Source organism: Pipistrellus hanaki, assembly GCF_964339955.1.
Source record: "Pipistrellus hanaki genome assembly, chromosome: 1".
NCBI lineage: Eukaryota > Metazoa > Chordata > Mammalia > Chiroptera > Vespertilionidae > Pipistrellus > Pipistrellus hanaki.
Genome location: NC_140503.1, coordinates 119,603,118 through 119,629,814, shown reverse-complemented (window position 1 = coordinate 119,629,814; position 26,697 = coordinate 119,603,118). Strand labels below are relative to the sequence as shown.

Below are 26,697 nucleotides of genomic sequence, written 5' to 3'. Positions count from 1 at the left end.
AGCTGGCACTATGTGATGTTGTGGGCTAACTCTATGGGCACTCTGCATAGCTTGATATTTAAGGGAAATGCTGTGATCCTGAGACACACCTTATCCATGAGCCAGAAATCCTAGGTACTTTCCACAACTATGAGGAAATCCAAGGGTACAGAGAGGAAGGGATGGCAGTCAGGGGTTCCAACGGGACAAAGCATCCCTGTGGACAAAAGGAAGAGGATGAGCCTTTGTGGAGGGAGCTATTACACACTGAAAGCAAGCTTCCAAGAAGCAAGAGGCTTTGCAAAGCTAAGTAGGGAGTGTGTGTGTGGTGGTGGAGCTGGGGGTGTGGGTCTGTATGTCAGAGATTCTCTCTGTCTTTGAGAGAGGAACATTGTGGGAAGGGGGCAGGAGGGGTGGTACAATGGGAGGATGTGCCAATACATCCCAGATGCCCTTCAAAGAAGCAGTGGCGTGTGGGGTGAGATCATTTTTTGTTTTGGAAAATGTCTTTAGCTCCTCAAACTTTCTACATTTCAGTTGGGGCTAGAGAGGTGCCTGTGGAAGTAAAAGCATGACAATGTGTAGGGGAGGGGCTTGCCAGCGCAGGCATGTGCAGCCCCAGGTGAGACAGAGCACTGGTCTCCACAGTGTCCTTATTGTCCAGGCTGTCCGGAGCAGGCTGTGTGTGCTGCCAGCTGGAGGTCACCTGCCTGTTTAAACAGGCCAGGCCTCCGGTGGACACGCGTCCTGTTTAGCCTGACGGGGCTGGATGCATATCAGAGCTGGTTTCATTCCCTCGGTGGGTGCACTGGCAACAAGAATAATTGGATCCATTGAACTACTCCTTGCTCTGAGATGCAATCATATTGTAACCATAGACATGACCTCAGACAAGTGCTTCTCCATCAAGTTCTATTACTCAACCTCTCCATCCTCATAAGTGTGATCGTAGTGGAACATAGTAGGTCTTTGCTTATGATAAGAGACAGAGTAAGAGAGAGGGCTCACCCTGAGGGTAAGCATTGTGACACAAGGCTTCCTGGGGAGATGGGCAGAGTGGGGTACATCAGAGCCACTCCCACCTCTCTCTCTGCCTCTGGAAATAAGTCAAGGTGGAAAAAGTTTAAGGACAACTTTGAAGGCCTGTGGGAGCTGGCTTCGAGAGGATTACAGTTATGAAAAAAGGCTTGACATTCATTTTCCACCAAGACAAGACATTTCCTTGACCTGAAGGTACAGCCTTGAGAGATAAACTGTGAAACTGATTTTAAAGGGGGGGAAGGGGGAGACTGATGATGATAATGATTTAATATTTCTTGAGGCACCAGGATCTTCCAGGTATTATCCCAAGTGCTTTGTGAGCAAGTATCCCATAGTGACCTCACCACAATCCTATGAGGTAGGGTCTATTTTTAGCTTCATCTCACATGAGAAGAAGTTATTGTTCAAAGAAATTACAAGGCTATGAGGCGGCATCAGTTGGATTTGAACCAACATTCCAGTTCAGAGCCTGAATTCCTAATGATCTCACAAGAGCCTCCAGCCTACCCCAGTGTTTAGCAGCCTCATGATCCAAGTTTTCACTCCAGCTTTGAAGAAGCAAGTTGTAAAGGTGCAGGAACCTGAGAGGTGTGTGTGACAGAGGGAGGCACCTCCTCACCTCCAAAGCCGGTGCTGGGAGGAGTGGCGGAGCGGTGGTGTCCATGGTTTGTGGGCACCGGTTTATACCCTCGGGCCCGCTCCGCACACAGCAGGGGAACCGTCTTCCCAGGCCCCGCGCTCAGCACAGCGACCCGGGGCCATCCCTTCCCCTGAAGACGCTCTGTCCGCGGGTGATGGATGTCCAAATAAGATTCTGTATGATGTGCTCTTCGATTTTCCTCCGGGACCATTTCTAGTTCAGTGACAAAATAAAAATCAATCACCAAGTAGAAATACAGCGGAATCCTAAATGTAGTCCCGTTGGACAGAAATACTCTATCATTATTGAGAAATCAGGTTTCAAGGAAAACACCATTTACCCCAAAGCTCAGTAAATAACATACAATTTATACAACTTCACAGAATGACAGTGTTCACCCATCCCAAATCTAGGCTCTGTCCATGCTTAGAAGGCAAATTGTCATAATACTTTTATTATTATCACTCGATTTTGAGGAAAAGAGGATTTCTAGCAATTCTAAGATTGTTGGTGTCTGCAGGTCCAGCTCAGGCTATTGGGTGCTGGCCTGGATAAGCAAATTAACCCACCTGATGTGGATTAGAGAAGAGCCAGTTTTGAGGTAGCGCGGGGGAGGGTTGGGAGCACAGAGAGGTGCCTTCGGGAGCCACTATAGCAAACTATTTTTAGGATGACCTCTGCATGACCTCTGACGGTCAGGTCTCTGCTCACAGGCAGGGCACACTGTGACTGGCTTGCAGAATACTCACTGAGACGGTCCCTCTGAATCCCTCTCACAGCCAGCTGCCTTCCCACAACCTCACCCTAGGAGACAAATTAAAGTCACTCTAACTTGAAGGTTATGGAGTGAGCCGCTCACATCACAAATTTTAATTTAGCTAGCCCCAAACGACTCTAAACTGCAACTTGGAACAAAGTCATCATTAGAACTTTCCTAATTAAATTGGCTGAAATTAAGGCTCGTGGTTAAAATCACGACTTGTTCATAGGAATCCGAACACACACAGTGCCAGGTGCTACTTTATGCAACCTCCACGCGGCTGATGTGGACAAAGGGTTTTTGTTTGGCTACAAGTTATTGCCTAACAAAAGGAGGACAAAACTCCCCTGTCAGGTCTGCTTACCTTTCAAGGCAAATATGAGTACTATTCCTTATGCAGTAACTCCGGCGATAGAGGCGGCTCTCAAGAGAAGATTTTAAACTGGGAACTCAGATCTAGCATGAAGTTTGTAGCATGTGAATCAACTTAAAATCACATAGCCCCATGCCCTAACTGGTTTGGCTCAGTGGATAGAGCGTTGGTCTGCAGAATGAAGGGTCCCAGGTTCGATTCCAGTTAAGGGCATGTACTTTGGTTGTGGGCACATCCCCATTAGGAGGTGTGCAGGAGGCAGCTGATGGATGTTTCTCTTTCATCGATGTTTCTAACTCTCTATTCCTCTCCCTTCCTCTCTGTAAAAAATCAATAAAATCTATTTTTTAAAAAATAAAATTACATAGCCCCTTGGCAACAGAGTTGTACGTATGCTCTTTTGGGAAGCCAGGTGTGCCTGACTTCTCCCACACCTGCAGCGCTCGGAGGGTTGCCCTGACCTGCAGCATCAGCGCTCGTATCGCTGGAAAGTTGTTCAAAATCAGTCTCAAACCTGCCCGCCCGCCCCCACGCTCCCCACCCCACCCCACTTTCCAGCCCCAGGACTTACAGAATCAGGATCTCCCAGGAGGGACGCCAAAAGTCTGTGTTTTAATAAATCCATCAGTTAATCCTAATGTATGCCAACATCTGAGGACCATCACAGTTATCATGATGCCCCCTTAAATCAATCTCTACAAACCACTGAAGAAGAAACCCCCTCATTTTGAAAACAGATAAAAGTGGCTGAAAAGACTATGCCTGGGTGGGACCTGGCAAAGTATCTGCCTCCTGGTGAGTGAGAGGCAGCGGAGGTGTGTTTGAGTGAGTGCCGTGAGTCATTTGGGCAGTAAAACGGGCTTTTTCCCTTGTCCATATATATTTTGAAAAAAATAAGAAAAATATTAGGCATCTATTTTCCAAGAAAAGTGACTAAAGCCAGGGCTATTTTCTATTTTAATAATTTTTCTAGGTTATTAGTTATGTTGCTTGTATATGTCATGAACTAACTTACTGAAATAAGGCTTAGGGGCCTGTTTCCTCAGAAAGAATATAAACTACATCTCACTTATCAGCAATATTATTCCTATAAACATGCCCTGTTAAATCTGTGTGAGCTGGCACATTAATCTACTGCCTGACTTAAGCTTTGTTATTTTTAAAATTTTTGAGCTTTATCTTGCCTGGAGCCGATTTCACTTGGTGATTATATAGAAGAAAGCTGACATATTACCCTCAGGCTTCCCAAATCTGCCTGTTTACAAGCATTTATGAACCGGTGAGACAAGCTTCCAGGTGAACGATACTCTATTGGTTTTATGAGAGTTGATTCTGAATCCGACATCCAGTAACAGAAGGCAATACAAACCATCAAATTCAATCTAAATTGTATTACTTTATTTGGAATTTAGTTTGCGTATGGTTATAATCGCACAGAAAAAAAATATTTTTGACATCAAGGAAGTTGTAGCAAATTTTATCCCAACAGGCATCTGTTCACTTCATATATTACCAACAAACATTTTTTTGATTAGGAAAATTATCTTTTTGAAAAGTTTACAAAAATTAATTTAGAATTTACTAATAACTAAAAGAGGTATGATTTCCATGATGTTGACAAAAATTTTATTAAGGACAACCTGACATGTGTATACTACAAACACGAAGTTGCATTATAAAATTAATAAGTTAAATGAACTAAAAGTCATACTTCACTAAGGTAAAAATACTTAATTTACAAGTCACTATAGAGTACAACAAAAGAAACAAAAATGGGACCATATAAATTCATTTTTGAAGGATTTTGAGGCTTTTAACTTATATTTTAATATTTTGTTCATATATAGCCAAGACTAACAGAGAAAGCCAACCGAGGGTCAATCCAAAATTCTGCAGGAGAAACATCAGCCAGGGTCGCCGTGTTTGAACATGAGTCATCTCAGGAAGCTAAATAAAGAACAAAAAACCAGAATAAGATCCAGATATATTCACTGCTGGGAAAAGTTTGGTGGGAAAACATAAGGAACTCTGTTATTCGGAACTTAATAACCTTTAAAATTCCCAAAAACAATTGCAAAATGCTTAATACCTACTCTTTACCGAAAATTTTAAGCGCAAGATAAATTAAGCTGTTTGATTGTGGTTCGAAGGATCCTAGTGTGGCCAGAAGTCCTAAAATAACATAGCTATCAACCTAAAGCAAACCCAGATCTTCTTACTTTTGTCTTTAGAAAATGCTTAAATGTGAAATAGGTATTAGATGGAAGGTATTTTTTACTGTTCTGCTATGTTTATGAATTTCCTAAATAAAACTGTTATTACAAAGCATATACTTGTTTCTTTTCAAAGAGATGACTTCTAGAACAATCAAGTTATCATCTCCTAAGGCTATATTTTATTCTCTGAGAGATCAGTGACCGCCGTTTTATATTTGTGAAAGCCCACGCCATTGGAAAGGCGATGTTCACTCAAGCATCTTTGTGAAGTGCCTCAGCATGTTATGGTTTCACATTCTTTTGATTCCCTGGCACTGAACAGATCAGAGTGAGTATATATCTCTTATTTCACAGAGACAAAATAAGAGAAAATAGGCTCAGGTCAAGAGACTTAACCTTGGCATTAGTGACATCTGGAGCTGAATAATTCTTTGTTGTGGAGATCATCTTGTGTTTTGTGAAATGTTTAACAGCATCTCTGGCTTCTACCCACTAGATGTCAGTTGTCCCTCTGCTCCCAGTCATGACAACCAAAAATGTCTCCAGATGTTGTCAAATGTACCTGGGAGTGAGGGTGGGAATAAAAATCTCCTCTGGTTGAGAACCACTGGATTATTTTATCTAGCAAGAGAAAGGTCAAGCACATAAAATATGCAAGGGTTTTAGATTTATGGCACTATAAAATAGGTTAACGTATTTATTCACTGCCTATAGAGGAACATCCTGAATGTTCTGTTTGTGCTTGAGATGGACATTTCTCCATTCTAATTAGCTCAACAGGTAGGAGAATTAGGATTATTGCAACCTGCTACTCATACCCCAGCATGGAGCAATGGACTAAAAGATAAAAACAGGCCTCAGAATTATTCTCCGGATAGCCTTCAATTATATGTCCTGTTGGTGTTTTCTGCCTTGTTAATTAAGTAATTTATTTATTTTAGGTATGTCAATGTAGGCCTCATGTGGAAGAGAGTTTCTGCCATCTTTAAACATGTGGGTAATCAATCATGCTGCTTTAGAGAAATCCTGTATGATTCACTAATATAAATTTAAAATATTTAAAAAATCCATAGAATGTATTTTTTTTCTCAAAGAGTTTGCCATTAGAAGTATTTTTTATTAATTTTAGAGAGAGGAAGGGATATATAGAGAGAAACATAGATTTGTTGTTCCACCTATCTATGCATTCATTGGTTGATTCTTGTTGGTGCCCAGCCTGGGGATCAAACATGCAACCTTAGCATATCAGGCTGGGACTCTAACCATCCTGGCCTATAGTATTTTTGAGGGATTAACAAATATATCACTGGAGTTCCCCAATATCTCTGATTCTAAATACTTTGTAAGCAGTTTTCAATAGTTTGCTCCCAGGCCAGACAATATAGGCAATCGGTTTAGTTCTGTCCTGGCACTTTGTATCTCAGACTGTACCTACGAGACACAGTTATGCCACCTCAGGTCAAGTAAGGGCTCAAACTTTAGCCTTAGTTTCAAGTATTAGAATAAGACATTTTATAGTTCTATCTTCTTCTTGTGTGCATTATTTTTAACACAAAATAACTAATATTCACTTATAAGATGTGGCTGAATTAATAGCTTCTCTTACCTCCACTGTCTCTAGTGCCACCTAGCTGTTATTTGTCTTTGACAAAATAGTACAAGTAGTTTCTGGAAAGATTTTTCTTGGCAAATAGTGATAAAATATGGATCATTTACTGAACCATCATGATTATGAGATGTAATGGAGAAAAATGCTTCAGATGAGGTATAAGCATGGTGATGAAGATGGTTCTTGTTCAATAGATAGAACATGAGATGAATTCTCAAGCCATTAATGTCTTAATAAACCTACATTTAGTAAGCTTTTTATTTCCCCTCTTTGCTTCAAACTTCCACTCAGGATATTTGTTTGGGAAGAAGTAGGTCTTGATTGGGGTAGATTTAATAGCAAAAAAAAATTGATACAGATAACACAGAGATAGAATTATCTAGAAAATTCCTGAAAAATTGATACAAATAGCACAGAGATAGAATTGTCTAAAAAATTCCTGAAAATATCAGTTTGTACTGAATAAATTCCCAAATCCAATGATATCATGTTAAATTGCTTGATCTATTATTTATCTCACTGGCCTAAGCTTATAGACCTGCTGTTTGCTTATAGTGCCATGATGGAAGTCAATACATGTGTTTATAAGAGTTTCCAGTCTCTGCCAGTGGTCCCACTCTCAGTGACAAAACCAATAATTCTTTGTTCTGAGTATGTAGATGGCATCACACACACACACACACACACACACACACACACACACACACAAACAACAACAACAAAAACACATCATGAGTATTTCAGAGCTACAGGAATCACCATTTATATGAAATACAATGTCTTCTGTGCAGTTTTGCAACAGGTTCCTGCCTTTTTTTTTTTTTTTTTACCCAAAATAATTAGCTCTATGCTAACTTGACATCCATTCAGGTGTGCCATCTAGCAGCTTATATTTCTCTCAAGATCTTTCAGAATGCTCTGGCTGAAGCTCTTATGCAATGTTTATTTTCATTTACATGCGATTTATTGTGCACTTTTTGTATCTCCCTCACTCCCTTTTCTTGTCATAATCCTAAAAGAGATAAAATCACTAACTCATTGTAGCTATTAGAAAACATTGGCTTGGGGAGGAAAATGACTTATCTAAAGTCACACAGATGTGATGTCGGAACAAGGAAAGAAGCCAGGTGACTTCATTACTATAGAACACATACAAACACAAAGACCAGCTCTCTATGTGAATTCATCTCTATTTTTAGCAATACATTTCTATCTAATTAAAAAATGGAAAAATGCAAACACAAAAAATAGTCACTGTATGTGACAAAAATATGTAATACAACATATAGATATTATGCTGCCTTTGTCATAAAAGATCACGTTACTGGTTCTGTTTTCAAGTCAGACAATATGCACCCAACAAATGCTATAACAGCACACCACATGGTAAACCTACAGAAGCAAACAATGAAAATTAACATTTAAAAAAAGTTTAAGGAGATTCTCATCTTGATACTGAAGCTTTAATTTTAACTTGGGTGGTCTAGCTGAGCTTCCATATCCACACATAAATAGGTTTGGTAAGAAAACACAGTTTAGGTTGATTTTGAGACAATACTTGGCTTTCTTTTAGGTGATTATAGATGAACATATGAACCATAGTATCTCTTGGGTCCACACCAAAATACCAGAGAGAACTCCAGAAAGTCTTTCCAAAAGATACAAATATAGCATGCCAAAGCTCTAACCACATCTGATTGCAGCATTTCATTTGTTTTGAATACACCCATATATATTTTATACATTTCAATCAGTAAATGTAGAAGGAAAATAAAAGTCCAGATGAATTAACTTTAAGCATTTACATTTTGTTTTTACTGTGTGTGGGTTTTTGTGTCTTTAAAAAAAAAATCTCTATAGGAGTTTAAGTGCCACCATCTTTCCCTGGCTTTCAAGAGAGAAAAGTTCCCTATTCCTCCAAAGCAATTAAATTTCTTTATTAAATAATTTTACAGATCTTGACTTATACCCTAAGACCAGAGGGAGGGGGTAAAATTATAGAGTATATTGATATTGATGTAAAAGGTAAAAAAAAGAGAAGAAATGTTAGCAAAACAGCCTTGAGATTTCTGCCAGAAAGTTGGAATCCTTGAAATAAAAAGTAATCTCCTTTTTTATCTCTTTTTTTTTGCAAGTTTCCCAACTCAAATCAGTGGATGCCAAGACATGATAGTCAAGGAGTTGTAATTTTCTAGGGGGAAAATTTTTATCTCAAATGCAACCTTTTAACATGCTATTAAGTTCTTTTCTTCAATTTTGAATCAAGTACAGGAAATTTCCCGAGATGCATATAGTTCGAATATTGACTGATACTTCTCTACAGTTAATGGTTCCTGCAAGTTCTACTCACTGAGATGTAGTTATGATAGTCAACTGCTAATTAGGATTTCTGAACATTTTAGAAAGTAAATGTTTAAACTTGAATTAGTCCCCATAACTATATTCCAGTCAAGATGATGCTTTAAAATGAGTGCTCACAGAGAATGTTAGAACACATCAGGAAAGAAAGTGGATGAATATTAACATCATGTACTATGATATACTGGAGAAGACTCATCACAGAGAATTGTCTATAAAACATCTTCTGGAATTAGGTTTTTGTCTTTCCTTGTACATGTAAATTTCAGACACTTCTGTCATTCAAAACCTCTGTTTATTTCTGCCTATAATCTGAAACTGGCTTCTTATTGGTATAATTAAACACCTATCACTGGATATTTCAATACTCAACTTCAGTATGGTTCATAAATGTACATACTGAAAAAGAAAGCTCAGCATTCAGTGCTTCTAAAATACTCTGAAATTTTCAGAGGCCTATTGTTATTAAAAATTTATAGTTCAAATATAGAAATTTAACATTTATTTATTAAAGACATTTGGTGATATCTCTTCTAAGATAAAATTGTAATTTGAATATTTTTTCTCTCTTAGGAAAGTGTAGCTTTTGGCATCATTAACTTTCAAGAGAAAAGATTTTCTTTTTCATTCATGAAGCTCACTTGGCAACTGATTTATGCTATCTTTCTTTCAGAGGGATCCTAAAGTCCATTGTGCACAAGGAGTCAGGTGTACTGGTACATTTGCACTTGATAATAAAAACCATCCTTGTCTCTTTAAAAAATGTGATGAAAAGCTCACACTTATTTTGTAGGACATCCTAATTATGCTTAATTAAGAGCACACATTTTGTGGGCTGCTCTAACTCTGTTCCATTTCTAAATGGCTTAATTTTGTCCTTTCAAAAGACATAAAGCTGAGAACAAAATGGGAACTTGTTAGTGCCACAAATTTGGGTTGCAAATCTGCAATTATCTGTTTTCATGTGTAAACCATACACTTAGTAGTTGAATATCAAAGACTTCCAGTTTCTGGCATTGCATATAATAAGATTAAATTCTTCCAGTGTGTCCTAACAACAAGTAAAAAACTGGGAAAACTGAAAAAACAAAAAAATCTTCTTAGATATGTCAGAGAAGTGAGGTCATAGGGAAAACTGCTGGCAAAACATAGGCAGATACAGAGACTATCACTTCCTATAGCAGAATTTCTCCCAAATTAATGTCAGACACTAAACCACAGGTCCAAGAAGCTCAGAAAACATTAAGCAGGATAAATGTCAACATACTACCTATAGGAATATCATTTTCAAACTTCAGAAAATCAAAGATTTTTTAAAAATCTTGAAATAAACCAGAGGGGGAATAACATACCTATAGGCAGATAAGCAAGGTTAACAATTATATCTAAATTCTTCTTTGAAATTATGTGAGCAAAAGGGATAAAGTAAAATATTTAAGTGTTGAGAGAGATAAGCGACAAACCTAGAATTCTATGCCTTCAAAATCATCCTTAGAAAGTAAAGAGTAAATAAAAATATTCTCAGACACAAAAATTAAAGGGATTTGTTGCCAGTATTCCTTGCAAAAAGTATTAAAAGAAGTTTTTTGGAGAAAGGAAAATAATATAGGTCAGAAACTAGAAATCACATAAAGAAAGAACATCAGAAAATGAATACAGTGGTGCCTCACACAACGAACTTAATTCGTTCCAGGAGCAAGTTTGTTATGCGAAAAGTTCGTTATGTGAAACGTGTTTTCCCATAACACTACATGTTAAAAAAAATAATTCGTTCTGTAGCATAAAATATGCTAAGATGACATAAAAAAAGATAAATTTTTTGTTATTTTTATTTAGATACATCTAAAAACATAATTTTTTTAAAAAAAAAACACATTTTTTTAATTTTAAGACAGACTAAGTAGAGTCTACGGTGCGTGATTTAATTCGTAATGAAGAACGATTGCCGCGATACGTGCTTAAGTTAAGCGCAGTGACTAACGACTGCCTGCAGTGCCTGCGCGGAAGGATGCAATACATCGGCAGCGATCGTGGAAGCTCGGGCGAAGCAGTCGTGGAAGCTCGGGCAAAGCGGTCGTGGAAGCTCGGGCGACTTCGTTGTGTGAAACGAAGTTCGTTGTATGAATCATGAAATGAAGTTCGTTGTGTGCAGCGTTCGCTGTGCGAGGCGTTCTTTATGCGAGGCACCACTGTACATATTTTCTTACTCTTAATATAACAAATTTGTTCAAAATAATAGCAACAATGCATTAGACCAGTGATCGGCAAACTGTGGCTTGTGAGCCACATGCGGTTTGCGAGCCGTGGTTTGCTACCCTGTTGAGTAATGAGTTTGCCAACCACTGCATTAGGCTATGTATGCATATGTGTGAGCAAGTGCTTAGGTATAGTGAAATGAATGACAGTAATAACACAAAGAATGGAAAGATGAATTAAGAATATTTTCTTATTGCAATGTACTTACATTATCCATAAAACAGTATATGGTCATATTAAAGTGACATTGGATTAGTAATATGTATGTTGAAATCTCTAGAGCAACCACTTGAAAATCTAAAAAGGGAAATATAATTTATATAGTGAGAAAGGAGTCAAAATGAAATAATATAATGCTCAATTAAAACCACAAGGCAGAAAAGATAAAATTAGCAACAAAGAACAAGGGCAAAATTAGGAAACAGTAGCAAATATGGTAGATATTTATCGAACTACTAGAGGCCTGATGTGCAAAAATTCATGCAAGAGTAGGCCTTCCTTCCCCCAGCTGCTGGTTCTGTCTTCCCTCCAGCACCCAGGACCCAGGCTGGCTTTCCTCCAGCCCTGGCTTCAGGAAGAATGTCCAGAATGACATCCGGCCTAATTAGCATATTACCCTTTTATTATTATAGACTAGAGGCCTGGTGCACAAAATTCATGGATGGAAGAGTGTGTCCCTCAGCCCAACCTGTACCTTCTCCAATCTGGGACCCCTCGATAGATGTTCGACTGCCCTTTTAGGCCCGATCCTAATTGGATCGGGCCTAAAAGGGCAGTCGGAGATCCCTCTCACAATCCAGGACTGCTGGCTCCCAACTGCTCACCTGCTTGCCTTCCTAATTGCCCCTAACTGTTTCTGCCTGCCAGCCTGATCACCCCCTAACCTCTCCCCTGCCAATCCAATTGATGCCTAACTGCTCCCCTGCCAGCCTGATTACCCCTAACTGCCCTCCCCTGCAGGCCTGGTCCTCCCCTCCCCTCCACCCCCCCGCAACTGCTCTCCCCTGTAGGATTGGGTCCCCCCAACTGCCCTTCCCTACAGGCCCGGTTGCCCCCAACTTTCCTCCTCTGCCAGCCTGGTCACCCCTCACTGCCCTCCCTTGCAGCCCTGGTCCTTCCCAACTGGCCAGCCCTGCTGGCCATCTTGTCACAGCCATTTGGCCATTTGTGTCCACATGGGGGCAGCCATCTTGTATGCTGGAGTGATGGTCAATTCGCATATTATTCTTTTATTAGATAAGATATCAGTAATCACTCTAAGTGTCAATGGTCTAAATACACTAATTAAAGGACCCTTTTCAGAGTGGATAAAAAAATAAGACCCAACTATATGCTGTCTATAAGAAACCTGCTTTAAATATAAAGAAAAAATATAGAATAAAAGTAAAGGGATGGAGGAAGTTATATCATGCTAACTCTAATCAAAAGTAAGTGAGAGTAGCTACATTAATTTCCAACAGAGCAGTTACTAGGAGTAAATATTGACATTAGATAAAGATAAAAGACTCAATACTCCAATAATCTTTATTGTGTATGTTCCTAACAATAGAGTGTCAAATTATATGAGACAAAACTCAGAGAACTGCAAGGAAAATCATATGGAGAGTTGGAGACTTTAACATCTCTCTATTAGAAATGGATAGAACAAGAAGACAAAAAAATCCATAAGATCACAGAGGAGCATCTTCAGTAAACTGGATATAATTGGCATATATAAACTACTTCAGCCAATAACAGCATAATTAACATTCCTCTCAAGTTCATATAAAACACTCACCTCGACAGACAACTGTGCCTATAAAGCACACATTAATAAATTTAAAATAATTGAAGTTGTATAACAATGGAATTATACTATAAATCAAGACAAAAGACAGCTAGGAAATCCCACCAAATACATAGATATTAGACAACCAAGTTCTAAGCAATGCGAGGGTCAAAGAAGAACCTTCAGGATAAATTAAAACCTATTTTTAACTAAATGAAAATGCAATTATCAAGGTTTTGAGGATACTGCAAAAACAGCGTTTGGAGGGAAATAGCAGAAATGAAGAAAGATAAAAAAAATCAATAATCCAAGCTCCCACCTCAGGAAGCTAGAATAAAAATGGAAAATTAAATCTTAAGTGAATAGAAAAAAAATAAATAAAACATAAATTAAAAAAATTGAAAACAGTAAATCAATAAAAAAGAATCAACAAAGCTAAAACCTGATTTTGTGAAAATATCGATAAAATAAATAAACCTCTATCTAGGCTAACTAAGGAAAAAAGACAGAAGGCACAAATTACATACATACAAAATGAAAACAGGGACACACAATTTCCATGGACAATAAAAGCATAATAAAGAAACATTATAAGTAACTCTGTGCCCACAAATTTGTTAACCTAGAAAACGTGCACCAATTCCTTGAAAGACACAATCTGCCAAAACTCACACAAGAATAAGTAGACTCTGAATAGGCCTATATTTATAAAATAAATTAAGTAACCTTTCTTTCAATACAGAGAGCACTAAGCACAGATGGGTTCACCAGAAAATCCTACCAAACATTTAAGGAAGAAATTATGCCAATTTTCTATAATCTTTCAGAAAATAGAAGCTGGAAAAAAAAATACTTTCTAACTCATTATATGAGGCCAGCTTTGTATTAATACAAAACTAAACAAAGATAATACAAGAAAAGAAAACCACAGACCAAAATCTTTCATGAACAGAGATGCAAAAAATTCAACAAAATAGTAGTAAATCAAATTTTTTAAAATGTATAAAAATTATACACTATAAACAAGTGGGATGTTTTTACAAGGCTGATTTAACATTCAAAAACTGATTAATATAATCTAGATTATAGCACCAACAAGCTAAAGAAAAAATCACATTATCATATCAATAAATGCATAAAAACCACTGACAAAGTCTAACATATATCATGATAAAAAAAAAAAAAAAAAAAAAAAAAAAAACCTCCCAGAAAATTGGGAATGGAAAGAAGCTTCCTCAAATTCATGAGTGGAAAGAAAGGAAAGGATAGGGAGAGGAATATAGAAAGAGAGAATAATAAAAAGAGAAGAAGGAGAAATAAAAGGTATACAGACTGGGAAGAAAAAATAAAACTGTCTTTATTTGCAGTTGAGATGATCTCTACATAGAAAATCCAAAAGAATCAACAAAAAAGCTGCTATAACTAATAAATGCATATATCAAGATATAAAGTTAACATACAAAAGTCAATTGCTTGTCTATATACCAAGAATGAACAAGTGAAATTTAAATTAAAAGCATTACCATTTACATTAGCATCAAAATAAAATACTTAGATATAAATCTAACAAAAGAGATATAATAAGAATGGAAACTATAAAACTATAATGAAAGCTATCAAGGAAAAATTAAATAAATTGAGAAAATTTCCATGTTCATGAACATGACAATATTTTCAAGATATCAGTTATTCCATAGACTCAAACAATGCCAACCAAAATCCTACAAGTTTTTCTATGGATATTGAAACACTGATTCTAACGTTTACACAGAGATGCAAAAGATCCAGATTAACCAATTTAAGATTGAAAGAGAAGAACAAAATTGGAAAGTTGATACTACCCAACTTCAAGATTTACATAAAGTTACCATAATCATCAATGTGGTATTGGTGAAAGAACAGACAAACATACCATTGGAACAGAACAGATTGGTCAGAAACAGACCCAGAGAAATAGAGTCAGATCTCTGACAGAGATGCAAAAGTGATAAAATGGAACAAAGATAGTCTTTTCAATAAATTGTGTTGGAATTACTTGACATGTACAAAAAAAAATAATCCACACACAGGCCTTGGTTATTCCTTGTAACAGCAATGTAAAGGAAGGTGTTAGAGTGTATTTTCTTTTAGCATCATATTTTATTATTAATAGTAAAACCCTCATTACAGATTGAGGTATTGACTCAACAATATCCCAAAATTGAGACATTAGTTCCTGTTGACACAGATAGGGCCTATTTTGAATTTAGGTCTTTTAATTTTTTTTCATTTATTTGTTTTTAAAATAGATTTTATTGATTTTTATTTTATTTTTTTCACAGAGAGGAAGAGAGAGAGATAGAGAGTCTGAAACATCGATGAGAGAGAATCATTGATCAACTGCGTCTTGCACACCCACCACTGGGTATGTGCCCGCAACCAAGGTACATGCCCTTGACTGGAATCAAACCTGGGACCCTTTAGTCCACAGGCAGATGCTCTATTCACTGAGCCAAACTGGTCAGGGTGAATTTAGGTTTTTTTAAATTATTAGGTGTGTTCACAGAAAAGCTTAATACAGCAGTCTTAATTTTTCTTAACAAGAGAGAAAGGATAACCACAGGATCTCAATGTATCTGGAATTACCAAACTAGTGGCTTATTGATAAGTTATTCACTAAAATTCATCATAGATATTTTTTAAGTAAGTACAGAATATTATAGAGTCCGAAATTGTCAATAATATCTTCCCATGGGAATTCATGAAAGATAAAAGAAAACAGAAAATAAATGAAATTTTCTTTTTTGAAAACTGAGCTATAAGACACAGACCATGTCATTGTCATTCACAATTATAAAAGACAAAAATGTTACCTGCTTTTCACTTGTACTTAACATTTCACCTCACTATTTCTTTCAATGGGGAAAGTAATTCGCCTAGAAAAATTTTTACTGATTTAGCTCAGCGAAGAGAGTCATCAGCCAGCATTAGCATTTTCCTAAGTAATGGATTGCTTTGGAAGATGTGTGTGTGTGTGTGTGTGTGTGTGTGCGCGCACACACACACACAGGCATGATTTTAGGAGACTCATTAGAAGAAAGGAAACAAGTAGCAGAAAAATACAAACATTTTTGATAGCCAATTTTTTCAGATTACAGAGTTCACCATTCATCCAAGTTGTGTCTATTAAAATCATTTTCTCAGTAGAAAATAATCTAAGTGTAGGATTTGACTAATTTTTAGATAAAGATAATAGAAATCTTCCAAAATTTTTGGTATGAATGATTCATCCTTCTTGCTTTTGTGAAGAAATAATTGTGAATGTTAAATTATATTAATTTTGATGCTTCAGTGGCTTTTAAATGTTTTTTCGCATAAATATATTTGAAATGGTGTCAGTTGTATTTGTTGATTTTAAATATGATATATGTTTGATATAAGCAAATACGTATATCAAGGCTATTTTTATGTATTTTTTCAAACAAAACATTCCCTTTCAATGCATGGATATTGTTTAAAGGGCATTACATCTAGGTATTGCCAAACTATAAACATAGGATAACTTACTTGTTTTTTGGATGAAGGAAGGACTTATTTATCAGAGCTGAACTGCATTGGATTATCTAGATTTCTCTGAGAAAGAAATATTCAATCAAACAATACATTGGAAGATAGAAAATAATGGGGAGGAGGGATTCAGATCAATATCCTAAAAGTATAGATTCTATTTTAGTTTAATTTCATAGTCAGGTGATTATGAGGTGAAGAAGCCTAGTTGGAAACAGCTGTTTTGTGTCAATTTATGTTCTTTTTACCCAATTCACTATGTTGAAGCTGTTACATTTACTGAACTTAAACAATTGTAGAGAAGCCAATGAATGCTTTTCATCTGGACTATTAATGATCCTATTTATTGATTGAGCTTAATATTCAGATATTATTTTTGTGTATGTGGGTATATTTTAAACGCAACTGATCTTAAGTTCAAATTTATCTGGAAATTGGAAAATGCTCCAGGCAAAGTCTGGCTGAGATTTTCCTTGGAGGAGACACTTGCAAGAAGAGGGTAGATAAGCAAATTGCTCTGACTTTTTCAATCTTGCTGTATCCTCCCCCATTATTATGTAAGTGAAATTAAGATTGCAGAAACTTTAATAATAGTCTCAACAAGGAAGTTAATTTTTAAAAGAACATCTGCAAAAATGTACAGAGGGAAGGGCATTACATTGGGAGAACTGTGTATGATGGAGGCTAGAAACAGTATTCTCAACTGATTTGCCTTGATGTACTCAGAGGAGGCACCTGAATTTTGTCTTTTGTTTTTATTTGGTTCTGGCATGGACTGGTGAGGTGCTTCTTTCTCCCCTATCTACCTCTCTGAGTTACAACTCTCCCACCCCAACCCCCCGGCGCCGTCAGCTTGGGTGTTATTAATGCATTGTGTCCTGGGCAGTCGTCCAGTTCCACCAATTCTAGGGACATCTTCAGCTGCATTCATAGTGAGAGCTCCTTGAAGTTTCCATGGGCCTGTTGCTATGGAAACCGTCTCACAAGATCTAAAACCTTAGGAAAATTGCCTAAAGATTTGAAATTTGTTTCAGGTCCAAAATAAACCTTTCCTTGGCATAACCTACTTATATTTTTAATGAATTAATTTAGTATTTAAATAATAAGTCACATTTGTTAAAAATGAAATCTCTCTTATCCAAACTGCTGAAGAAGACAACATTCTCAGAGCTTGTCTTTTCCTCATCTGTGAGAACTTTTGTAAATGGCAGAGAAGGTAGAGCTGAGAAATCCTCTTGACTTTAAGTCTGAGAAGTTTCTTACAAGGAACTTCGGTTCTCAGAGTGAGATGCTCCCACATAGCTGCCTCTGTTTCCAAGGACATCTATTCCAAGATTGGCATCATAGAACATATTCATCTTCTATAGCTGCTGTCAATAAACTGCCACTAACCTGGTGGCTTATAACACAAATTTATTGTCTTATAAATATCGTACAGGGTCCCCAGGCTAATTTAAGTGTGTCATCTGTGCTGCTCTCCTTTCTGGAGCCCAGAGAGAATCTGTTTCCTCGCCGTTTCCAGTTTCTGGAGACTTCCTGCATTCCTGTCTCCTGGACCCCTTCCTCCATCTTTAAAGTCAGCAATGCCCAACGCCTCTGACCCTGCTTCTGTCATCACAAACCTTTCTCTGACCCCTGATGGAGAAGATTTCCCACTTTTAAGTGTGCATGTGATGAGATCTGGACCACAGATAATCTAGGATAATCTCCCCTTCTCAAAGACCTAAACTTTAAACACATCTGCCAGTCCCATGTGACATGTTAGATAACACATTCACAAATTCCCAAGATTAGGACATGTATATCTTTTTAGCAAACATGGGGATATGAAAAACACAGCAAACCAATAGATCTGATTATAACCCAGATTAAGAGAAAGTGGATAAACAAGATAAATAGATACTAACCTATCCATCACAAGGATTATTGATTGTATCAGATGGTTCTGTTACATGATATTTTAAATATCCTATCTTATTTTCTACAGAGAGGTGGAAGAAAAAAGGATGGAAAAGATATTCTGCGCCAACAGTGGGCAGGAAAGCAAATGTGACTATATTAACGCCAGACAAAGACTTCAAGGCAAGGAGTTATACCAGAGACAAAAAGGGGCCTTTTAGCATGATAAAAGTGTGGAGTCATCAAGAATCCTATATAATAAATAGCTAATGTGAAAATTGTCCCCACAGGCAGGAGTTCAATCAACCGGGAGTTAGACATGTGCTGACCACCAGGGGGCAGCACGGGACATGGCGGGCATTGGCCACACGTGCTGGCAGTGGAGGCACTGCCAACCCCAACTGGCCCCAAGGAAGGTGGGACTGTGATGGGATGGTGGAACAGATGAGCAGGCAGCATCAGGCCAAGGCAGGTGCAAAGGGAGGCCCTGGCCAGTGGCAGCAGCAGGCAGCCAGGGGAAGGGAAGCCCCGGCCGGCAGCCAGCAGCTGGTAGGGATCCTATCTGTGCAGGAATTCCATGCACTGGGCCTCTAGTAAATACTAATCCTAAATAGCAATGCATCTAATAACAGAAATCCAATCGCATAAACCAAAACTGATAGAACTAAGAACAAAATAGGCAAACCCATGAATATAGGTTTATATTTTAAATATATATTATATTTATTTTAGAGAAAAAGGGAGGGGGGCAGAGAGAAACATCAATGATGAGAGAGAATCATTGATTGGCTGCCTTCTGAACGCCCCCTACTGGGGATGGAGCCCACAAGCCAGGCATGTGCCCTTGGCTAGAATTGAACCTGGTATCCTTTAACCTCCAGGCCCATGCTCTATCCATTGAGCCAAACCAGCCAGGGCTATAGGTCTATATTTTAACATAACTTCCTCAATAATTACCAGAACAAGTGTAGGGGGAAAAAGATACAGAATTTGAATACAACTATCAACATTCACAGAACCCTACATCCAACAACGGCTGCACTCATGTACTTTTCAAATGCACAAGGGACCACTGACCAGGATAGATCATATGCTGGAACATGAAACAAGTCTCAAAAATTTCAAAAACTACATGTATATTCTCTGACTATAATGGAATTAAAATCAATATCTAAAAGATATTTAAAAGAGTTATAAATATTGAGAAATTAAGCAACATACTTCTAAATAACATATGGCTCAAAAAATTACCTGGGAAATTTTAAAACATTTTAAAATAGTATTGAAAACACAACATATTAAAATACATGGGATTCAGCTAAGGCCATGTTAGAGGAAAATTTATAACTTTAAATGCTTAGGTTAGTAAAGAAAACAATATTTAAAATCAATGACATCATTCTACCACATAAAGCAAGAAAATAAACAGAAAATTAAATACAAAGTGAGTAGAAGGAAGGAAATAAGAGGTAAGAGCAGAAATAATAGAGATGATCATGAACGAATGGTAGCTAATCACTGCCAGTTTTTCTACTTGTGGAATTTGTGCTTCCTGTTCATGCAAATGTTAGCACTGTCCGATCACCTTTATTTTGAAGAGAATAAACCAGAGGATATTTTAACTGAACTTAAAGATGTTACTACCACCCATTTCTTTGAGGTCTTTACATTAATGGATCAACCAACAATTCAATATTGGTAGGAGTAACCGTCACTGGTTACTATGAGAGTAGGGGTTATTGTTATAGGTAAGCAAGGGACATAAACCTGGGGATTCCTTGAGGCATCTCTTGGTGCTTCCATGCCTACTGACAACGGTAAACACTCAACTACAGCAAACATGACCTGACAAGGTCAAAGCAGATCTCTCAGGCAGAGCCTGGGCTGCCTCTGAGGGTGAAGAAACCTAGGTCAGCCAAAGTGCCGCCTGAAGATGAGGAGGATCAAGGCTGGGCTGATGGATATCAAAAAGGGCCTCGTGACCCGCAGTGTTTGGAGCTTGTTACACCAACCATTTTGCATTAAGTCTTTGTGGAGTTCTGGCTGGCTACCATTGTGAAGGGACTTTGATATATATGTGACTTAGAAGTAACTGAGAACATGAGCATCTTTGAGTGGTGGAAGGGGTCAACTGTTCATGGGCATCACTCGTGCTACTCTATTCCCTCAGCATCATCGCTCCCTCGGGCCACATGTGCAGAAACCAGTTCCCATAAAGTGTGGGTCTGTTTTACGTGGAGCCTTGCGTCAGGCCCATCCTGCATTCCTGTCTCCTGCCCTGGGCTTCTCCGATGGGGTGGCATGGCACCGCCACAGACACTCCCGGGGCACTCAGGCTAGTATACCCTGAGAGAGGGGGCGATCACGTTTGTGGGGCGGGCTTTGAACAATGGCGGCAGGAGTCCCTTCAGAAGGCCCTATGTTATGGATCCCCCAAAGTCGTGGTCAATTTACTAAAAACACATTGTTTTATTGACTTTTCATCCTTCTCTGTTTCACTTGATCCGCCCTTCAGCGCTGCTCCCAGGGATCGCCTCCTGAGTGAACTGCCTTTATTCAAGTCTTTGTCTCAGCCTCTGCTCAGAGAAAACCCGTCTAGGACACGGATCTTCCTAACAGAGAACGCGTTTCCTCTGGCCACCCAGAGCTACATGCATCCTTAATTTTCTTTAGAAACCACTCTGTGAAACTAGAGGAGAGTGTGCTTGGATGGGGCAACACCACTTGGGAGAATTCAAGCTGGCAGATTCCCAGAAGACCTTCTTCCTTGCTGACTTCACTGCTAACAGCCCCATTTTTGCCCCTTATTCTTTTTCTTTTAGGACTTTGAAATAACACACCCAGTTTCTTTAAACAAACAAGGGAAGCAAAAATCTAGCTAATCTTCCCACATTAACCCTGCTGGTAAATTTCCAGAGTTTAGTAAATAACCCGTGTATGGAAGCATTACCCCTTACCCTTCAGTTGTTGTCATTTATTTTCTTTGCTATTTACAGAGTCGTGAAACCTTGTTTTCTTTCCTTTAAATGCAAAAGACTATTTTCTTTGGCACAGCCCCAGAGTACTGCAATGGTTAAATTTGCTGCTGTGTGAAAAAGTCGAATTTGTTTAGAAGTTACGCAAAAGGCCAAGGCCATGAGAGCAGACGGCCTGGATTATAAGAAGTAACCCCAGGAAGCTCAGGTTATTTTATTTCCTGTCCTTTGTGCCAGCATGCTGGTTTTTCCTGGGCCAATAGTAATTTGAAGTAAGGTCAAGATTTATTCTAGTTGGAATTTCATAGGATATCAGGCACATCGCTTTCTTACAAGCAATTTCTTACCCTTACAAAACCAGGAGGGGAAACATTGAGGAGAAAATGACATATTTTGCTCAGGGTTCTACATGACAAATGGCTCTTGACAAGCTTCTCGGTCAATCTTGGGAGAGTAGTCTCTCCAACAAAGAAAATGAATTGACTGCATACATACACATCCATCATACTTGAAGACAGTGTAAAAAATAAGTAAAATAAAAAATAAACGTCAAAGGAATACAACTACTGTTCCCAACTGATCCCTAAAGAGAAGGAAATTAGAAAGCTGAAAATCAGGATGCTCAAGAGTGAACGTGAGGACTGATATAGAAACATTGTAAACAAAAGTTACCTCTCAACATTCAATGATGAGTGACAGCTATGCTTTTGAAATGCCAAAGGTTAAGAAATACAGAGTTCTCAAACTGGAAAGGTCAAAAGATCATGTACATTGACCTTGGGTTGGAGGTTGAGGTTCAGAAAAGGGTGAGGGGTAGAATTTGCCCCAATTTTAGCTATCTTCACTATCAAGATTAGGAACTTTCCTGAGTATGATAAATAACCTGTACGAACACGTCTGAACATGGAATTACACAAATAGGCGAGTTCCCTCGTCTATTTGAATCTTATGAGAATTAAGGAAAACAACTGAAAAGTCAAAAGCAGTTACAACAGAATTGAAATTGGTGGTATTCTCTTGAAGAGTTCTCATTGAACTTGACTTCCAAAAGAAGCACTGTTATTCTGATGCTATCAGCATGGGTTCCTGCCCTTTAGATTTTTTCTTTATGGAACATTTCTCTTTATTTACTTCCAGAACAGTACCTGGATTCTGCCACATCATTAGCCCATCCCAATGGTCCTAATCCATATATTATCTTCAAGATAGTTTATTTTACTTTTCTGCTTGAGGATATGTAATCATATTTTATTTTCACTCAGACTGGTGATCTACAGTTTCTCAGTATTAAATATTTCTTTTGATAATTTATAACATTTTTATTTATCTTATTTTAATCTACAAAAAAGGATCATCATTATGACTTTCATCTTAAGATAATTAAGTTGTAAGTAAATTAATAGAAAGTGACCTTAGAAAAGACTGGTTTATCTAATGAAGACCAGAATCTAGGAGGCAAAAAAAAAAAAAGAGTAAAACTTTCTAGGTTTAATTTTTCATAGGATTATAGAGGATGAAAAGTGATGACTGAGTTACCATTGGTGTTAGCAAGAATCCTGTTAGGAAATACTATTATATGTTGTGATTTTTAGAGGCCTAATATTGTAACAGTCTTTCTGATTTCACCACACAATAACCCACTGGCAATTAAAAATTAAAAATAAAATCATTACTTTTAAAAGTAAAGTTGGTTCATTAAGTTAAACAGCTTTTTAATGCAATAACAAACTCAATTGAACTATTTCCCAATATATTAAAAAAATACCTGCCTGTTTAATTGGATGTTTCATTTCTTAGCTAGAAGTATAGGCATCAAATACAGAGGCAAAGCCAGAGCAGAATCAACTGATGATCACTTTTTGGCAATTATAAAGGTTTCATTCTTCCACTTCAGTTCACCAAAAGAATGTCAATATTTTCTGTGTCTCGGCTTGTTTCCTTCTGCTTTAACTTTCTTTCTTGGATTGCACAGAGTATTTCTCTAGTCTTTTGTGTATTCTTCTCCCCCTATATTCTTTCATTTTATTGTTTTTTCCCTCTGTTTTACATTTTCAGTGTTTAGAAAAACAAAAAGGAAAAGCCACAGAGCTTACCATTTCCACCAGGGATAAATATAAGAACATCCCTGCAGTAACTGTCAGGATCCAATTCTGAACAGAAGGATCAGTTGACACTGAGAGGCCAACATACAGTCCAAGGAAGGCAGTCAGAGCACTTATAAAATTCATCAGGATGGCAATTTTAATAGGAAGCCCAGAGCTTAGGAGCACAGCAAAGTCTCCTAAATTTTAAGGAAAAAAATGTATAAATATCGATTCACAGATGATGCCTTTGGCAAAGTAACATGCTATTAGGTTGTTTCAAGTGTCAGCAACTGGGATCAATTTTATAAGTTAAGCTGAATGATCAGTGAGGAAGCCATTTTCCCATATCTCTCCAGGATTCATAGCTAACACATTATGCAATTAGGAAGTTACATTTTAAGAGTTTTGTTCCTTTTACTGGTCCCGAAGATAGTGTAGCAAGAACTGTGACATACTCCTTAGTTTATAATGTCCGTTTTCCTGTGGCATTTTCAGCTCAGATAAATGCAAAATAAAGCAAAAGGAAGGAACTCTTGCCTTCTGCAACAGCATGGATGGACCTGGAGATTATAATGCTCAGCAAAATAAGCCAGCCAGAGAGAGAGAGAGAAATACCATATGATCTCACTTACATGTGGAATCTCATGAACAAAATAAACTGAAAAACAAAATAGAAACAGAGGCATGGACATAGGGAACAGAATGACAGCTGTCAAAGGGGAAGTGGGTGGATCAGAGGGGATAAAAAAAGGTGAAGAGAATAGCCAAAGAACATATATATATATATATATATATATATATATATATATATATATATATATATATATATATATATTTAAAAAATAAAGCTCTTGCTGGCCCAAGGTTTCTAAATCTTTTTGCTTGGAAACTTGCCAAGCAAAATCACAAGGTAGTAAACATGATGTGGGCTTTCATTGTTTATTTATGTCAGAACTGCTATGGGAAAAGAGAAAACCACTTAATAGGAGATTTTAAAATCATTGCCCAAGTTGATCAGGAAAACAAATTTTTTATTTGGAAAATGTTTCAAAGCCTTGATGATTTGAAAAACTCCGCAATCTCTCTTTTCCTCCAAGAGAAGAATGCCCTATTGATCTGAGAGCCTCTATGTCTTCGTTTTTCTGCGTTTTCAGGATAGAGACGAGGCTGGAATTCAATAAAGACAGCCCGGGGACCGAGTTTCCTAGCTCCATTGTATAATTGGTCCAATGTAGAATTGGTCTTAAAACATCTTTGCTGGCCTGTCACCCACTGCCACTCCCCCCTGTGGTTTTATTAGGGCAGGTTAAAGCAGGACCGCAGAATAAGGCACTCAGATCAGGCACATTCCAATGGACTCAGGAAGGGCATAAGCTGCTTCAAGAGGCTTGGGTCAATGCTGAGTTGACAAGAGGTCTTCAAACAATTGACACGAAGCACAGAGTACAGGGTTGGCCCAAGGGGGCCATGGAGGTCTGAGAATGGGTGCAGAAAGGATGACAGCGCGGAGTCCTCTCTCTAAGGTACATGTGTGCCTGGAGCCAGCCTCCCCTCTCTCTGGGTCTGTCTCATTATGTATATTCCATCTCATCTTGGTCCCTGGGAAGCAGGACTTGAATTTCAAGGCTATTAAGATTATCCAGAAAAAGAGTCTTATGCGCATCTGTTACCATACGCCTGTCATATCAATTTTACAGTTGGCTTTAGATGTCTTGTATAAATCCGGTTGATGAAACCATGGTTTGGCTTTCATTTAAATATTTTGTCTCATTGGTCTGCCTGTTTGGGGACGTAATGGGTAAAGTTCCCCACTTGATGTTTTTCCCACAGTTACTATGCGGATTTTAAAGTTTTTTAAAGGAAGTTTCTCTGAATGACTTTCTCCCATATACAATTCCCCAGAATCCAGAGTCACTTCTGGCCCTGGGAAATATAGGATTTTTTTTCTAGTTATTTTCTGCTTTTTAAATAAATTATTTTAAAAAAAGAAAAGAAAAATTATTTTAAAAAAGAAAAATATTCATCTTTCCATCATATTTTGTAAAAGGAAGCCTAGGGAACCACAGCTAGAAATCTGTTCGGATGTTCTCAACAAGCTGGAAGCAGTGTTAGGCTCACCCATTTCATGTGGAATTTCATGGCACAAGATAGCAATGGTCGTGGTTATCCCAGACTCTGATGAGGACGAGAAGGCCGCTCCTATCACCAGGCCATCTGCAAAATTATGCAGGCAGTCCCCCACCAGGATCATTATTGCCAACGAGCTCATGGATTGGCCTAAAATATCCAATAAAGGTGTGAGAAGCATTAAAATAGTGTTATGTTATATTTCATGGAATCCATCAAACACAGCTAACTTTCCCATCCACCTGTGACATTCTTTGCATCAGATTGAGTAACCCCATTTTGTTTCAGTTTTTGAAATAGGTCAGGACTGATGATGCAAATATGCTAACCGATGTACTGTCACTTTTTTAAATGGCTCTATTTTTTAATGAGGTAAGTTATGCACTGGCACTCTCTATTCTATCACCTTGTCCAGCTGTGCCAAAATTAAAATATTTCCATAACGCCCCAAAATACCAACAATGACCTTGCCATGTGTGTCCTTTGTAGAGAGTTTTAAGATAATTTAAGAACCTCCCTGCAGAATGTCATTAAAATGAAGTGTTTTTCCAAAACTGTCTCCTGTGAGTCAGACTGCCCCTAGTGGCAACAGGCAGGAGTGCGCTTCCTGCCTAGCTGTTTCCCTGTCTGGTGGTTAATCACCCTGACAAAGTGCCTCACCCACTGGCCTTGGTGACCTCAACAGAACCACTTCCAACTCTGCTGATTCCACAGTTGGCTCTGGAACAATCACTTAATTTTCTTGCCTTTCTGAAAATAACTGTCAATGCGAGGCCAGCTAGACGTTGAACAAAACGTGGAGAAGCTGTTTTCATGGGGTTCTATTGAATAATGTACATGATCTGATTGGTGAAGAGTCAGTGAACTAATTTAGATTATAATGGGTTTAGTTATGAAATAATTTGGATCATAACTGGGTTCAAGTTTTTAACACACAGAATTTTGTCTTCAAAAACCTAAGGACGTATGTCAGTATAACAATTAATGGAGTTGCAAAAGGTATTTCAGAGATAACAGTCTGACAGTAAATAACAAAACATGGACATGTAACAAGCCACAAGACGAG

The 26,697-nt window shown here is 37.9% G+C and overlaps 1 protein-coding gene across 6 annotated transcripts in view; it reads right to left on the bottom strand.

Moving 5' to 3' along the window:
- Positions 1 to 4,092: 4,092 nt before the first annotated feature.
- SLC39A12 (solute carrier family 39 member 12) overlaps positions 4,093 to 26,697 on the bottom strand; it is a 60,615-nt gene continuing 38,010 nt past the window's right edge. For 3 of the 6 annotated variants that reach the window (XM_084894658.1, XM_084894660.1, XM_084894656.1), the window contains 3 exons: positions 25,623 to 25,781; positions 23,514 to 23,701; positions 4,093 to 4,740 (listed from right to left, as the gene is read on the bottom strand). In XM_084894658.1, the coding sequence (XP_084750784.1) occupies positions 4,612 to 4,740; positions 23,514 to 23,701; positions 25,623 to 25,781 (476 nt within the window). In that variant the 3' untranslated portion in view covers positions 4,093 to 4,611. The remainder of the gene's footprint in view (positions 4,741 to 23,513; positions 23,702 to 25,622; positions 25,782 to 26,697) is intronic. The other 3 variants (XM_084894655.1, XM_084894659.1, XM_084894657.1) reach the window with 1 other exon arrangement.